A 15,597-nucleotide genomic window follows, 5' to 3' on the forward strand; every position below is an offset into this window, starting at 1 on the left:
GTTAGGAGTATTGTATTACATCTTCCTTCTGTTTCATAGTTTGTTGTGGGGAAGAAATTCTATCAGCCAAATGGTTTTGATTCTCATTTTCTGTTTTCTTTTTGCCCTAATTTTGTATGGAAATAGGCTGCATTTTTGGGGGTCTATTTTAAAGAGAGGGTAAAGATTTTAAGTGGCTTACAAGATTCCTAATTCAAGACTGGCCACTTCGGACAGAATAGTGAGGTTTCATATATATATGAAACATGTAATATTCAGGGGAGCAGTGAAGGGAGAAGAGGTTGATGTGTTTTGTAACTCTTTGTTTTCAATAGGATCTTAATTCCCCCCAACTTTCTTCTTTCCTTTCACTAACACATCTCCAAAGGGCACCTCCCCCTTTCTACTTATCTCTTTCCCAGAAGTGATGCCTTTCCAAAACTGCCACCTTAGGTCTGACACACTTTCCAGTCTTTTACCTTCAGACAGTACTGTGACCTACCAGATCTTAGACTGCTTTCATAGATTCTGCCTTTATTGTGGAGTTTTATCTTTCTATTGCCAATTTTGTCAGAATTAGGCCCTTGAGTCCTCTCTTCTCTTTTCCATATAGTTTTTCAAACATCTCCAAGTCTGAAACACTGAAAACAGTTCTGTTGGAATTTGGTGTTTATTTCTTATCTTAAAATAAATTGAAGTTCATAATATTCTTTCTCCTAGTAAGGCTGAAATTGTGGGCTGCATGTAGTTTCATTTGTTTTCCTTATTAATCTGTATGTTTTTCTGGGAGAATAAGTGGACAAACTCTAACGTAGAAAGCCACCATTATCCTAGAGCAATTAGAAGTCCCTCAGGTCTTTTTATTCTTATTGTTGTTACAGAGTGTGATTTGTCCATGTTTTATGAACATTATGAAAACACCCCAGAAAAAAAGCAAAGGGATAAGTTTGTAGACAAGTCTTCCTTTTGAAGATAAATCAAGTAACTTTCTTAAAATGCATATGAGCAACAGATTCTGAAATTAAAGTCTCTCATATCTAATAAATAATCTAAGATAGAATCTGACATGATTCACTATAGCTTACAGTTTGGGGATAATTAGAAGTCCTTTCTGTCAATGTGGAAATACTCACCATGAGCTAAAAAAAAAAAAAAAAGAAAGAAAGAGCCTTTAGCGAGTTATAAGAAAGAAATAGGGCCAGGCACAGTGGCACACACACCTATAATCCCAGCACTCTGGGAGGCCAGGGCAGGAGGGTTGCTTGATCTTAGGAGTTTGAGATTAGCCTGGGCAACATGGCAAAATCCTGTCTCTACAAAAAAATACAAAAATTAGCCAGGCATGGTGACATACGCCTGTGGTCCCAGCTACTTAGGAGGCTGAGGTAGGAGAATCGCTTATACCTGGGAGGTTGAGGCTGCAGTGAGCCGAGATTGTACCACTGCACACACACACACACACACACACACACACAAACAGAAAAGAAAATTAAAAAACGAAACTACTAGAAAGAATCCACTTTTTTGGCATTTTTTATTTATTATGATGATGCAAGAACATGACAGAAGACAGAAGTGATTTCACTACGTTATGCCCTGGTATAGGTGATTTACCCATCCACCCAGTACTTATTGAGGAACACTAAACTGCCAGACAATGGGGACACAGAGATGATTAAGACACAGTCCACCACCTCACAGACAAGTAGAATATATGTAAGTCACAAAAGGTTGGATGGTATCCTTTCCAAAAAGTTGAAAACTATACAAAACCATACTATGTATACTTTTAAGGATATATACATACATAGTATAAACATGAAAACATGAGAAAATGATAAGCATCAAATTCAAGATTGAGGTTCGCTCTTAGGGGATGGGCTGGGAGGCTGAGGGGCATATAATTAGGGAGGAATACAAAGGACTTTCAATTTTATCTGTAGTAATTTCCTTAAAAAAGAAAAAGGTCTGAAACAAATATTATAAATTGTTAGGACCTGACAAAACGGGGTAGTAAGATATGTGGGTATATGTGTTATATTATCTCTATTCTTTTTTGTATGCTTAAAATATTTTGTAATTTCTAAAATATTTTAATCAAAATGCAGTTCAACCACTGGCAAAGTTTCTGGAGTTTTAACTAAGAAGTTTCAGAATATATTCAAGTTATGTAACACAAAATTGAAAACTGCTTTTAGAAATGAATGAGCAAACTGGCCCATTTGAACAGTGTTATACTTACCTGTGAGTGCTAAATAAGAAGCAATGTACCGTTTTTCCAGACCGTCTCTAACACTCTGAATTGCACCGAACATTGGAGGTATAATCATGATCAGGTTACTCACTGTATTCCCTTTAAGAGAAAAACACAAGAAGACATTTAGGTTCATCAATAACACTTTAAATAAAGATACATTCATGTAGCCTTTAACAACAATTAAACAAGTAACTTCTCAGAAAGACATTGGGAAGATATTTTCAAGTTGCTGAAAAAAAAATTCCGTACTCACCAAAAATTTCTCACAATAATCCAAATAAAATAAAGATACTTTCAGACAAATGAAACTAAAAATTTTGCACCAGCAAACCCACTAAAGGAAATTCTAATTTCTAAAGGCAAGCAAGGAAAGGATCTCAGGAAGAACCTCAGAGATACAGCAAAAAATGAGTTGGGGAAGGCAGCCTATACCGATGCACTGAAATTGTGGTCCATGGGTGCAGTATGACAAGATGAATACAGGATTGGCCTAATTTTGTTACTTGGAATGAAAAAGCAACAAATTGCAGTTTACATTTTGTATGTCTCTTTAACATTTCATTTTTCTAGTAATGTTTCAATTTCTAGTTTCTGTTTCTAGCAAAACATAGAAGGCTTAATTAATGGATCTTAATTTGATCTTTGCTCCTGTCTTCACAAAAACAAAGTGCAAACATGAATAGCAAAGGAATAGTAAAAACCCCAGTAGAAGATATAAGTAGATAAAATGGAGAAAGAAATGACTAAACAATATTTTATGAATTTGATTATGGGAAGAATAAAGTGGCACAATATTTTCCAAATTTCAAAAGAATGATTTTCAGCAGAGGTGCTAATGTCAAGACAAATAATCAATTAACTGAAAGGGTAGAAGAAAACATTTTCAGTCAAGGATTAAAAAAATACACTTACAACATATCTTTTCTCTGGAATCAACTGGAAAATGTAGTGAGTGCAAACAAGGAAACTGACCATGAGAAAGGATGACACTAGAGCTAAGAAACATGAGATGCAAAACAGACTGCACATATTTAAAGTGTACAAATTAAAATTTGACATTGGCTTATACCTGTGAAACCATCACAAACAAGATAGTAACATATCCTTCACCTCCAAGTTTTATTTAAGCCCTCCTTGTGCATTGAACTGTTCTACCATTTCTCCCCCAGCAACCACTGATCTGCTTTCTGTCACTGTAGATTAGTTTGCATTTTCTAGCCTTTCATATGATCTGTTTTAGTCCTTGTCTGCTAATTCTAACATCTGTTCTGGGTTGGTTCCAATTGATTATTTTCCTCATGGATTGTGTTTCTTGCTTTTTTTGTATGCCTGGTAATCTTTGATTGAATACCAGACAGCATGCTTTTTAAAACTTTGTTAGGTGCTGAATAATTTTTGTATTACTATAAATAGTCTTGAATTTTGTTCTGGATTTCAGTGAAGCTACTTGGAAACAGTTTGATCCTTTTGGATTTTGTTTTTGTGATTTGTTAGGTGCGTCTGGAACAGGGTTCAGTCTAGTACTAGCTATTCCGTATTACTGAAGCCAGGCCTTCTTTATTCCTTTATCCAATGCCCAGTGAGATGCAAATTTTACTATTTCGGCTTGTGGAAATAGGTACTGTTTCTGGCCATGTGTGTACTGGCTATGTGTGAACACCTGGTACTGTTCCCTCTAATATTTTCACCATGATTCCTTCCTGGCTTCGACTAGTCTGCTCATATACATCTGCTAATCAGTCTTCTGCTTTGTTTCCTCATCAGGGAGCCTGCCAAGTTGTTTCATATATTTTATCTCCCCTCCCCTTCCCTCTTCTCCTGTCTTCTGCTTATTTCAGGTAAGAGGATAAATCTGGTTCTTGTTTCTTCATCTTGTGTGGAAACAGAAGTTTGACAATAACTTTGTTAACATTTATTTAATTAATTTATTTATTTATTTAGAGATGGGTCTCACTGTGTTGGGAGAGGTAAACGGAAACTCAAATATCAAAAATATGAAAAAGAAAGTTCAGGGAAAAGCACAATGTGCAAAAGGGTATAATTTAAGAGAATTGTGAATGAAGATACGGTAGGAAGGTGTTTTCTCATATGACAGTAGGTGGAGCCAGTGTGCTCCACAAGCTAAACGGTTTTCCAACATTTGGCTGAATACATAAAGCCCTGAGGTGACTGGATAAACAATTGAGAGCTCAGTTGTATTTACAACTGTAAAACCATCACCCACAGCTAAAGATAAAAAAAATAGAAGCATTAAAATCTAGTGAAGCTGAAAAAGTGATCTATATTGCTTCATTGCCACTGTGAAAAGCTCTCCTTGCACTGTCAGCAAATTAGCTAGATGAAGGCTATAACTGATTTGAGCCTGAAAGCAACCCAGTACTTTTCCCCAATGCAAGTTCATTTTGCCAAATATTTCACTGATTATGCAGATGTTCAAATAATGTTAAACATTCCCAGAGCTTCAGAGACTTCAGAGCTGGAAGTAGATAGGGAGATCATCTAAATTCATCTCCACAATTTAGAGTAGGCATCATTGTGTTCCTATCTACTACCACCTTCTAGCTGTGTGAACTTAGGCAACTTATTTATGCTTAAGCCTTAGTTTCCTAACCAGCAAAATGGGTAAGAACAATTATGTTTAAATTAAATAATTGAATATGATAAAAACAATAAATGTGACCAAATAACACATACAAAGATTATTTGATATGAGAAAGATCCATAGAATATTATATAGGAACTTCCACAATCTTGCTGTTAAGAATTAATATCTATATATCGAACCTGCACACGTACTCTTGAATTTAAAATAAAAGTTGAAAAAAAACCCCACATACTACTTATGATATAAATAAAAAGTAAAAACCAAACAAAAATAGGTGCAACCTGGGAATCGTATTGGTACTTGCACCAGCTCAAGAACACTTATCACAAGGGAGAAGGTTTGCCTTCTAATCCAGGCCAGTAACAAGGAAAGTTATAGGGTACTCTGGTTCACGCTAAACTTAAAGAAAAAAATAATAATAATAACCATCATACAAATGTATATTACAGTACAAGGGACTCCTTCCAGTAGCTTTAAATTAAGATAGATATCAGAAGGGGGGGAAAAAAAAAAAAAACAGGAAACCAAGAGTGTCTTTTTTTTATAGTTTATTTTATTTTATTTTTATTTTAAGAGTGTCTTACTTTAAAAAATGATAAACACAAATGTAATTCAACTTGACAAACATTTATTAAGTATTTTCTACAGGCAAGGCGCTAAGTTGGGAGCTAGAAGAAAAACTAACAAGTGAATAACTTTGGTACCTATCCTGAAAAAGTATGTATAAATGTAGCAGGAAAGACAGACAGGTAAACAACTAGCAAAAGAGAGTGATAGGAACAAAGAGTGCAAAAAAAAAAACAATATACTTAGCGGGAGGGACAGAATCCAAGATGGGCTTCAGTAAGAAGATAACACTTAAGCTATGCTTTGAAAGATAAAAAGATATACAGGAATGCAGGATTTTTATTACTACAAGAGTCACTCTATTTTCTTTTTCTTTTCTTTTTTTTTTTTTTTTGAGACAGGGTCTCACTCTGTCGCACAGAGTGAGTTCAGTGGCACAATCATGACTCACTGCAGCCTCGACCTCCTGGGCTCAAGTGATCCTCCCACCTCAGCCTCCTGTGTAGCTGCAACTACAGGCACATGCCACCACTCCTGGCTAATTAAAATTTTTTTCTGTAGAGACAAGGTCTCATTATGTTGCTCATGCTGGTCTTGAACTACTGGACTCAAGCAATCCTCCCACCTTGGCCTCCCAAAGTGCTCAGATTACAGGCATGAGCCACTGCACCTGGTCAATTATATATATTTTATTTTTTTGTACTGGCGAGGTCTTCTTATGTTGCTCAGGCTGGTCTTGAACTCCTAAGCTGAAATGATCCTCCCACCTCGGCCCCCCAAAGTTCTGGGATTACAGGCATGAGCCACTGTGGCTGCCCTAAGTCATTCTATTTTCTTTGGGATATATATAATAGTTTCAAAAAATATTTAATTTACGAAAATTAGTTCTTTTCATATTATTTTAAAAAATAAACATTACACATTCACTTTATTGCATGTAAGTTATTATTTAAAATATTTTTAAACCATCAATATTACCCAGAAATATTTCCTGGGTAAGGGGGAAATTGTGCAGATGGCTTCTGGAAGACCTCCATCCAGTCTAAGTAGGTTTATGGTGAAACTTTTCATCTAGAAGTCCGGGCCTTTTGTCTTCAGTTTGCTGGAACCCACATTCACTGAGCAGAGCTTGTACTGATCATTGGGACGCAGTAAAAATGGAAATGTTCATGTTACATTCAAGAGGAAAGTACACTGTAAGTTTGGAAGAAAGGCCAAGTACACAGTGTTAAAGGATCTAGAACTAGATGTACCCTATGACCCAGCCATCCCACTACTGAGTATATACCCAAAGGATTATAAATTATTCTACTACAAAGACACATGCACACGTATGTTATTGCAGCACTATTCACAATAGCAAAGACTTGGAATCAACCCAAATGTCCATCTGTGACAGACTGGATTAAGAAAATGTGGCACATATACACCATGGAATACTATGCAGCCATAAAAAAGGATGAGTTTGCGTCCTTTGTAGGGACATGGATGCAGCTGGAAACCATCATTCTTAGCAAACTATCACAAGAAGAGAAAACCAAACACCGCATGTTCTCACTCATAGGTGGGAACTGAACAATGAGATCACTTGGACTCGGGAAGGGGAACATCACACACTGGGGCCTATCATGGGGAGGGGGGAGGAGGGAGGGATTGCATTGGGGAGTTATACATGATATAAATGATGAATTGATGGGTGCTGACGAGTTGATGGGTGCAGCACACCAACATGGCATAAGTATACATATGTAACAAACCTGCACGTTATGCACATGTACCCTAGAACTTAAAGTATAATAAAAAAATTAAAAAAAAAAAAAAAAAAAAAAAAAAAAAAAGAGAAGAACTTGGGAGCTCCATATCAGATATGGCTTAGGTAAACTCTGGCCTAACAAGATGGAGGTTATGGCGGAGGGGAAGACTCAGCACAAACAGCATTTAGAGGTCTAAAATGCTGCTTTGGAGAAGGATCAAAGATGAGCACAGCAAGAAAGATTTAAAACAGATAAGCATGATGAAGTCATGAGCCAGAGAAGAACAAGGGAAGTAACAGGGTCTTGAAATCCCTAGAGAAATATTTGGTGAAATGAACATGTTTTATTTATCCAAAGGTCAAAAAGGGAAAGTTTCCAAACTATGTTCGGGAATGAAGAGGCATTATTTAAATGACATAATCTGGAAATGGTTATTTTGATAATCCCTTCTTCCTCTCTGCTTTTACTGAAACTTCTTTAAGGGCCCAACTCAAATCCTACCTACATTTGGTGAATTTTTGTTAATCATCCTACTCAAAATGACCACTCTTGTTACACCACCTACCATTTTAACCTCTCACCTGGCACTTAGCACAGATTGCCTTGCGTAGCTAGATCTCTTCACTAAATCTGATCAACTGATATTTATGACTTATCTCCTCAGTAACATTTCTTGAGGGCAGTGGCCTTATGTTCATTCAATAGCAAATACCCACTAATCATCTACTACAAAAGGCTCTATAAAAGAATACAAAAGAAAAACAGACAAACTGCCCTCATGCAAATTAAACTAGTTCCAAATTTTCAAAAGAGTACAGATATTTAAAACCTAATAGATATTATTTCAGATGTGGTTCAGTTATGACATAATAAAGTTATTCTTTTCCCCAAAATTAATTTAACAGATTCATCCTTCACCCCAAACTAATTTCAGTATAGTTTTTCATTCACTCTTCATTTACTTAGAATTAAAATGCATCGGTCAAAAATCATGAATGTATAAGACTTTGAAATGCATTTTAAATTTAGACTAAACCTTAATTATTAAAAATGCAGATGATTTATTGCTGTTAAAATCTCACAAAAGATACCTTCTATATTTGATATGGTTAGGTTTTCTGTCCCCACCCAAATCTCATCTTGAATCGCAATCCTCAGGTGTTGAGGAAACTGGTGGGAGGCAATTGGATTATGTGGGTGGTTTCTCCCATGCTGTTCTTGTGACAGTGAGTGAATTCTCACAAGATCTGATGGTTTTATAAATGGTAGTTTTTCCTGCCCTTGCACACACACTCCTGCTGCCATGTGAAAAAGTCCAAGTTTGCTTCCCCTTCACCTTCTTCAATGACTGTAAGTTTCCTGAGGTCTCTCCAGCCATGTGGAACTGTGAGTCAATGAAACCTCTTTTCTTTATAAATTACCCAGTCTCAGGTATTTCTTTATAGAAGTGTGAAAATGGACTAATACTGTGACAGGTAGTTAGGCATGAGTGGGGCAGAGGAGGGCTCTCCCCCTACCCACTAGAAATGTCGGGTGATATTTCAGCAATTATCGCATTGCCTCTCTAAGCAGTAGGGGTGCCAGGGAAAGGCCATTTCCGGATGGTCCACACCTGTTAACATCGAGACAAAAATGGTGAAGTATGATCTTGGTGGGGGTGGATATGCTCCACGAGAAAAGGGAAGAAAGCCTCAGATGGGCATGTGTATAAATCCCTGAACACACTGCACGTGCTCAATTCCAAAGGGTAAGGAAAGCACTGGGCATGACAAAAGGAAAAATCCTCGGAAAGAGGTGAGCCCATAAAGTCCTAGGATCAAGGTAAAAGGGCCTTTTTTTTTTTTTTTCTGTCTTCTTTTGCTCTCTTCTCTTGGACCTTCAGGCATCTGCTTGGGTCTCTTTCAAGCAAATTTTCCTTCCTTTCCTATTCTAAAACCTTTTAAGTAAGCTTCCACTACTGATCTGAAAATTGCCTCAGTCTCTTTTTCAGCTTTATGGCCCTCAGTCGAATTCTTTCTTCTGAGGAGGCAAGGACCGAAGTTGCTATGGACCCACCCGTATGGATTCACTGCCAGTAACCTGGACCTCTTCCACAGCTAACAATACAATATTTTTATGATTTATTGTCATTAAATGGCACAAAAATTTCCTCAATTGCCTTAATACATGCAAAAAAGTTTTTCAAACAGCTATTTATTATATAAACACACGAGGAAAAATCTTTTTTCTGACGACTGCACTGCCTCCACATTACAGACCAAGACTCAGGATTCCCCAAAGATTAGTGATCTGGGTTCTATAACCTTTTAAAAACAATATGTCATTGTCATCTTTAATCTATAAATAGAGATCAGCATTTTTAAAAAATGATCACAGAGTATTACACTGTATGGATATATTATAATTTGTGTAATCCCTTATTGGCAGATAGTTATGTTATTTTCAGGTTTTCACACCAGAAGAAAACAATACTGTGAACATCTGTATTAATTTCCTAGGGCTGCCATAACAAATTACCACAAACTGGGTGGCTTAAAAAACCAATTCATTTTCTTACAATTCAGGATGTCCACAGTTCGAAATCAAGGTGTCAGCAGGGGTGGTTCCTTCTAGAGACCCTGAAGGAAAAATTGTGCCATGCTTCTCTCTCAGCTTCAGGTGGTTGCTAGCAATCTTTGGCATTCCTCACCTTGCCTTCTGCTCTCTATGTCACTGTGTTTTCTTCTAAGGATACCAATCATTGAACTTAAGGAATATTCTAACTCCAGTAGATTTAATCTCAAGATCCTCAATTATTAATATATCTGCAAAGACCTTATTTTCAATTAAGGTCACATTCTGAGGTTCCTGATGGACATGAACTTTGGGGAGACATTATACAACCACTAGGACATTCTTAAAATATTTATATGTTCATACATTTTATTAAGTTCACAGGATGAATTCCTTAGGGTAGAATCTCCTCTTGGAGAAACTCCCCAGCTTCCCTTTAAGAATTTTCTTTTTAGCGTCTATCGGGGTAGGCAGCAAATTATAAGACCTTCCCCACTCCCTCATTTCCCTTGCCAAATATCACACTAATTCCAGATTCTTTGTCTGAAAAATAAGAATTAGGACTCAAATAAAAATGACACTTTTTTGGATACTTGTACTGAAGGTAGTGTAAAGCTAAAGCTAAGGCTTCCATATTAGGCCAAGTATATAATGAATGAGAGAAAGCTGTTCTATAGACAAAGAAAAAAAAGGTAGATAAGGCAGATAGTAGCAGACATGAAACACCATATGGTAGCGTCAGAGGCATTTGAACCAGAGCAACTACATCTTGAATAGTGGCTGGGCAAAATGAGGCTGAAATCTGCTGAGCTGCATTCTCAGGAGGTTAGGCACAGGACAAGATAGGAGGTCAGCAGGACTGGATTTTGGCTGATAAAGATGCCTGCCAAAATCCACCAAAACCAAGACGACCAAAAGAAGTGACCTCTAGTCCTGGCACTGCTAATCATATGCTAATTAGAATGTATTAGCATGCTAAAAGACACTCCCACCAGTGCCATGACAGTTTGCAAATGCCATGGCGATGTCCGGAAGTTACCCTATATAGTCGAGAAAGCGGAGGAACCCTCATTTCCAGGAATTGCCCGCCCCTTTCCTGGAAAACTCATAAATAATTCACTCCTTGTGGCCGGCGCGGTGGCTCAAGCCTGTAATCCCAGCACTTTGGGAGGCCGAGACGGGCGGATCACGAGGTCAGGAGATCGAGACCACCCTGGCTAACACGGTGAAACCCCTTCTCTACTAAAAAATACAAACAACTAGCCGGGCGAGGTGGCGGGTGCTTGTAGTCCCAGGTACTCGGGAGGCTGAGGCAGGAGAATGGCGTAAATCCGGGAGGTGGAGTTTGCAGTGAGCTGAGATCAGGCCACGGCTCTCCAGCCTGGGTGACAGAGTGAGACTCCGTCTCAAAAAAAAAAAAAAAAAAAATTCACTCCTTGTTTAGCATATAATTAATAAATAACCATAAAAACAGCCAACCAGCAGCCCTCAGGGTTGCTCTGCCCTTGGAGAAGCCATTCTTTTATTCCTTTACTTTCTTTTTTCTTTTTTTTTTTTATTCCTGTACTTTCTTAATAAACTTGCTTTCAATTCACATGGAGTTGCCTGGAATTCTTTCTTGCGCAAGATCCAAGAACCCTCTCTTGGGGTCTGGATGGGGTAACAGTAGCAGAGACTGTAGAGAGTAATCTTAATAACTATAAACAATTTTCATCTCATTTTCATCAGAAAAATGGTCATTGTTTCTGATTTTCCTATAATCACGTAAGTATTCATCCATCTAACTTAATAATCTTTGAAAATACAATTTTGATGGCAGCATAATGTTCTACCATATAACAATCACCTTACTTAATCATTATATCTGTCGGTACATTACATAGTTTAACCAAACTACTTTTCAGAATGGTTGGACCAATTATAACCCTATTAGCAGTACATAATGGTGATTGGTTCACATATGAACTTCAGTAACACTGAACAATATAAAGTCTTAATTTAAGAGGTGGAAAATTATATATTATTACTTTTTAGTTTACATTTCTCTGGGTTACTAAACTATTTATATATCTATTATTTTCTGTTTATTAATGGCATACTTTCTTTTGTGAAATGTTTATTCAGGCTATTTAACCACTTTGAGCCTTAATTTTCTCCTCTGTAGATTAGGCATAATACCTATCATGATGATGAAATATTGCAAAAGCGAATTGAGTAAGCAAGGAATAAATGTTAGTTCTCTTTTAAAGAGTTTATTCTATAATGAGATAAAACAGTTTTATTCTAACAGGGTGAAATATCTTAGAAAAATATACAGTCTATAATAATTTGGTAGAAAAAAATAATAGATTCATTGGAATTATATGTAGTCTTTTCTTAAAAAGCAGTAAGAAATAGTTACTCTAAGACCTATCTGTGAAAAATTATAATTTATTATTATTATTATTATTATACTTTATGTTCTGGGATACACATGCAGAATGTGCAGGTTTGTTACATAGCTATACATGTGCCATGGTGGTTTGCTGCACCTATCAACCCGTCATCTACATTAGGTATTTCTCCTAATGCTATCCCTGCCCTTGCCCCCCCAACCACCAACAGGCCCCAGTGTGTGATGTTTCCCTCCCTGTGCCCATATGTTCTCATTGTTCAGCTCTCACTTATGAGGGAGAACATGCGGTGTTTGATTTTCTGTTCCTGTGTTAGTTTGCTGAGAATGATGGTTTCCAGCTTCATCCATGTCCCTGCAAAGGACATGAACTCATTCTTTTTTATGGCTGCATAGTATTCCATGGTGTATATGTGTCACATTTTCTTTATCCAGTCTATCATTGATGGGCATCTGGGTTGGTTCCAAGTCTTTGCTATTGTGAATAGTGCTGCAAAGAACATACATGTGCATGTGCCTTTATAGCAGAACGATTTATAATCCTTTGGGTATATACCTGGTAATGGGATTGCTGGGTCAAATGGTATTTCTGGTTCTAGATCCTTGAGGAATTGCCACGCTGTCTTCCACAATGGTTGAACTAATTTACACTCCCACCAACAGTGTAAAAGCTTTCCTATTTCTCCACATCCTCTCCAGCATCTACTGTTTCCTGACTTTTTAATGACTGCCATTCTAACTGGCATGAGATGGTATCTCATTGTGGTTTTGATTTGCATTTCTCTAATGACCAGTGATGGTGAGCTTTTTTTCATATGTTTGTTGGCCGTATGAATGTCTTCTTTTGAAAAGTGTCTACTCATATCCTTCGCCCACTTTTTGATGGGGTTGTTTTTCTCTTGTAAATTTGTTTAAATTCCTTGTAGATTCTGGATATTAGCCCTTTGTCAGATGGATAGATTGCAAAAATTTTCTCCCATTCTGTAGGTTGCCTGTTCACCCTGATGATAGTTTCTTTTGCTGTACAGAAGTTCTTTAGTTTAATTAGATCCCATTTGTCAATTTTGGCTTTTGTTGCCATTGCTTTTGGTGTTTTAATCATGAAGTCTTTGCCCATACCGACGTCCTGAATGGTATTGCCTAGGTTTTCTTCTAGGGTTTTTGTGGTTTTAGGTTTTACATTTAACTCTTTAATCCATGTTGAGTTAATTTTTGTATAAGGTGTAAGGAAGGGGTCCAGTTTCAGTTTCCTGCATATGGCTAGCCAGTTTTCCCAACACCATTTATTAAATAGGGAATCCTTTCCCCCATTGCTTGTTTTTGTCAGGTTTGTGAAAGATCAGATGGTTATAGGTGTGTGGTCTTATTTCTGAGGCCTCTGTTCTGTTCCATTGGTCTATATATCTGTTTTGGTACCAGTTTAGTTACCGTAGCCTTGTAGTATAGTTTGAAGTCAGGTAGCATGATGCCTCCAGCTTTGTTCTTTTTTGCTTAGGATTGTCTTGGCTATACGGGCTCTTTTTTGGTTCCATATGAAATTTAAAGTCGTTTTTTCTAATTTTGTGAAGAAAGTCAATGGTGGCTTGATGGGAATAGCACTGAATCTATAAATTACTTTGGGCAATATGGCCATTTTCACAATACTGATTCTTTCTATCCATGAGCATGGAATGTTTTCCCATTTGTTTGTGTCCTCTCTTACTTCCTTGAGCAGTGGTTTGTAGTTCTCTTTGAAGAGGTCCTTCACATCCCTTGTAAGTTGTATTCCGAGGTATTTTATTCTCTTTGTAGCAATTGTGAATGGGAGTTCACTCATGATTTGACTCTCTGTTTGTCTATTATTGGTGTATAGGGATGCTTGTGATTTCTGCACATTGATTTTGTATCCTGAGACTTTGCTGAAGTTGTTTATCAGCTTAAGCAGTTTTTGGGCTGAAACGATGGTGTTTTCTAAATATACAGTCATATTATTATACAATCATATGTTTTCTAAATATAAAATCATACCATTTCTAAATATACAATCATATTTTCTAAATATACAATCATACAATCAAGATGGAGTCTTGTTCTGTCACCCAGGCCAGAGTGCAGTGGTGTGATCTCGGCTCACTGCAACCTCCACCTCCCAGGTTCAAGTGATTCTCCTGCCTCAGCCTCCCAAGTAGCCGGGATTATAGGCCTGTGCCACCACGTCCAGTTAATTTTTGTATTTTTAGTAGAGACAGGGTTTCACCATGTTGGCCAGGCTGGTCTCGAACTCCTGACCTCAGGTGATCCACTTGCCTTGGCCTCCCAGGGTGCTGGGATTACAGGTGTGAGCCACTATGCCCGGCGAAAATTATAATTCATATATAATGACAAGCAACAACAGCCTTATAAAACTGGAACTTATTGGCTTATTTTTTAATTTATTTTATTTTTTGAGACAGGATCTCACTGTGTCACCCAGGCTGTAGTGCAGTGGTGTGATCTCGGCTCACTACAAGCTCTCCCTCTTGGGTTCAAGTGATTCTCCCACCTCAGCCTTCCAAGTAGCTGGGACTATAGGTATGCACCACCGTGCCCGGCTAATTTTTGTATTTTTTGGTGGAGACTGGGTTTCACTGTGTTGACCAGGCTGGTCTTGAACTCCAGACTCAAGTGATCCACCTACCTTGGCCTTGTAAAGCACTGGGATTACAGGTGTGAGTCACCGTGCCCAGCTTTATTGGTTTATTTTATTCAATTCAAAAACAATCTTGTAAATTTGAACAGTCAGAAATCAAGGTGAAAACAATAAAACACTCAAGAAAATCACATATATACATATTATTTAATGTGCCCATGAGTTTAACAGTCATCCTTATTGGAAACAATATCAAAGAGAACCACAAAAATAGAGACATAAACACAGACACCATGTCCACTAAGAATAAATCGGCTAAATTACACAAGTTTCACAATAAATTTCTTTGAAATAGTGTCTAGTGAGCTGTGATCTACACAAGACTTTCAAGTGCAGAAGCAATAACCAGATAACATAAAAGGTGTTGTGATGGGGCCACTGATTATACTCATAAAAACCAGTTCCTGGCCCTATCATAAAGAATGCTTGTTTCCTGAATTTGCACCTCATTGGAGGGATTCACTTTAAAGTGACAAGAGAAGCTTTAAATAATTGGGGTATTAAACTGGCTGTCTAATGTAAGTTGATGATCCAATCCTATAAAAAAGGGTGAAAAAAAAAAACAGGGAGAGAAGTGAATTAAATATCTATTTTGCACCAGATGCTATACAACATGACCCTTTGTTTTTAATTTGAGAAACTGTAAAATTCAGAATAAAGAACAATGTAACAAACAGGCTCACGCCTAAAAATTTATCATTGTTTATATTTTGTTATGTCTCTATCGAGCATTTATTTGAATAAACACAAAAAACTACTACAGATAAAGTCATGTCCAGGCACGGTGGCTCATGCCTATAATCCCAACACTTTGGGAGGCTG

General features: G+C 37.3%; 1 protein-coding gene across 1 annotated transcript in view; it reads right to left on the bottom strand.

The window, feature by feature from the left end:
* The window catches only part of ACER3 (alkaline ceramidase 3), a 163,653-nt gene that overhangs the window by 94,876 nt on the left and 53,180 nt on the right, over positions 1–15,597 (bottom strand). The window contains exon 2 of the mRNA XM_010366770.2: positions 2,222–2,332. Within this exon, the coding sequence (XP_010365072.1) occupies positions 2,222–2,332 (111 nt within the window). The remainder of the gene's footprint in view (positions 1–2,221; positions 2,333–15,597) is intronic.

Source organism: Rhinopithecus roxellana, chromosome 15, assembly GCF_007565055.1.
Source record: "Rhinopithecus roxellana isolate Shanxi Qingling chromosome 15, ASM756505v1, whole genome shotgun sequence".
Taxonomy (NCBI): Eukaryota; Metazoa; Chordata; class Mammalia; order Primates; family Cercopithecidae; genus Rhinopithecus; species Rhinopithecus roxellana.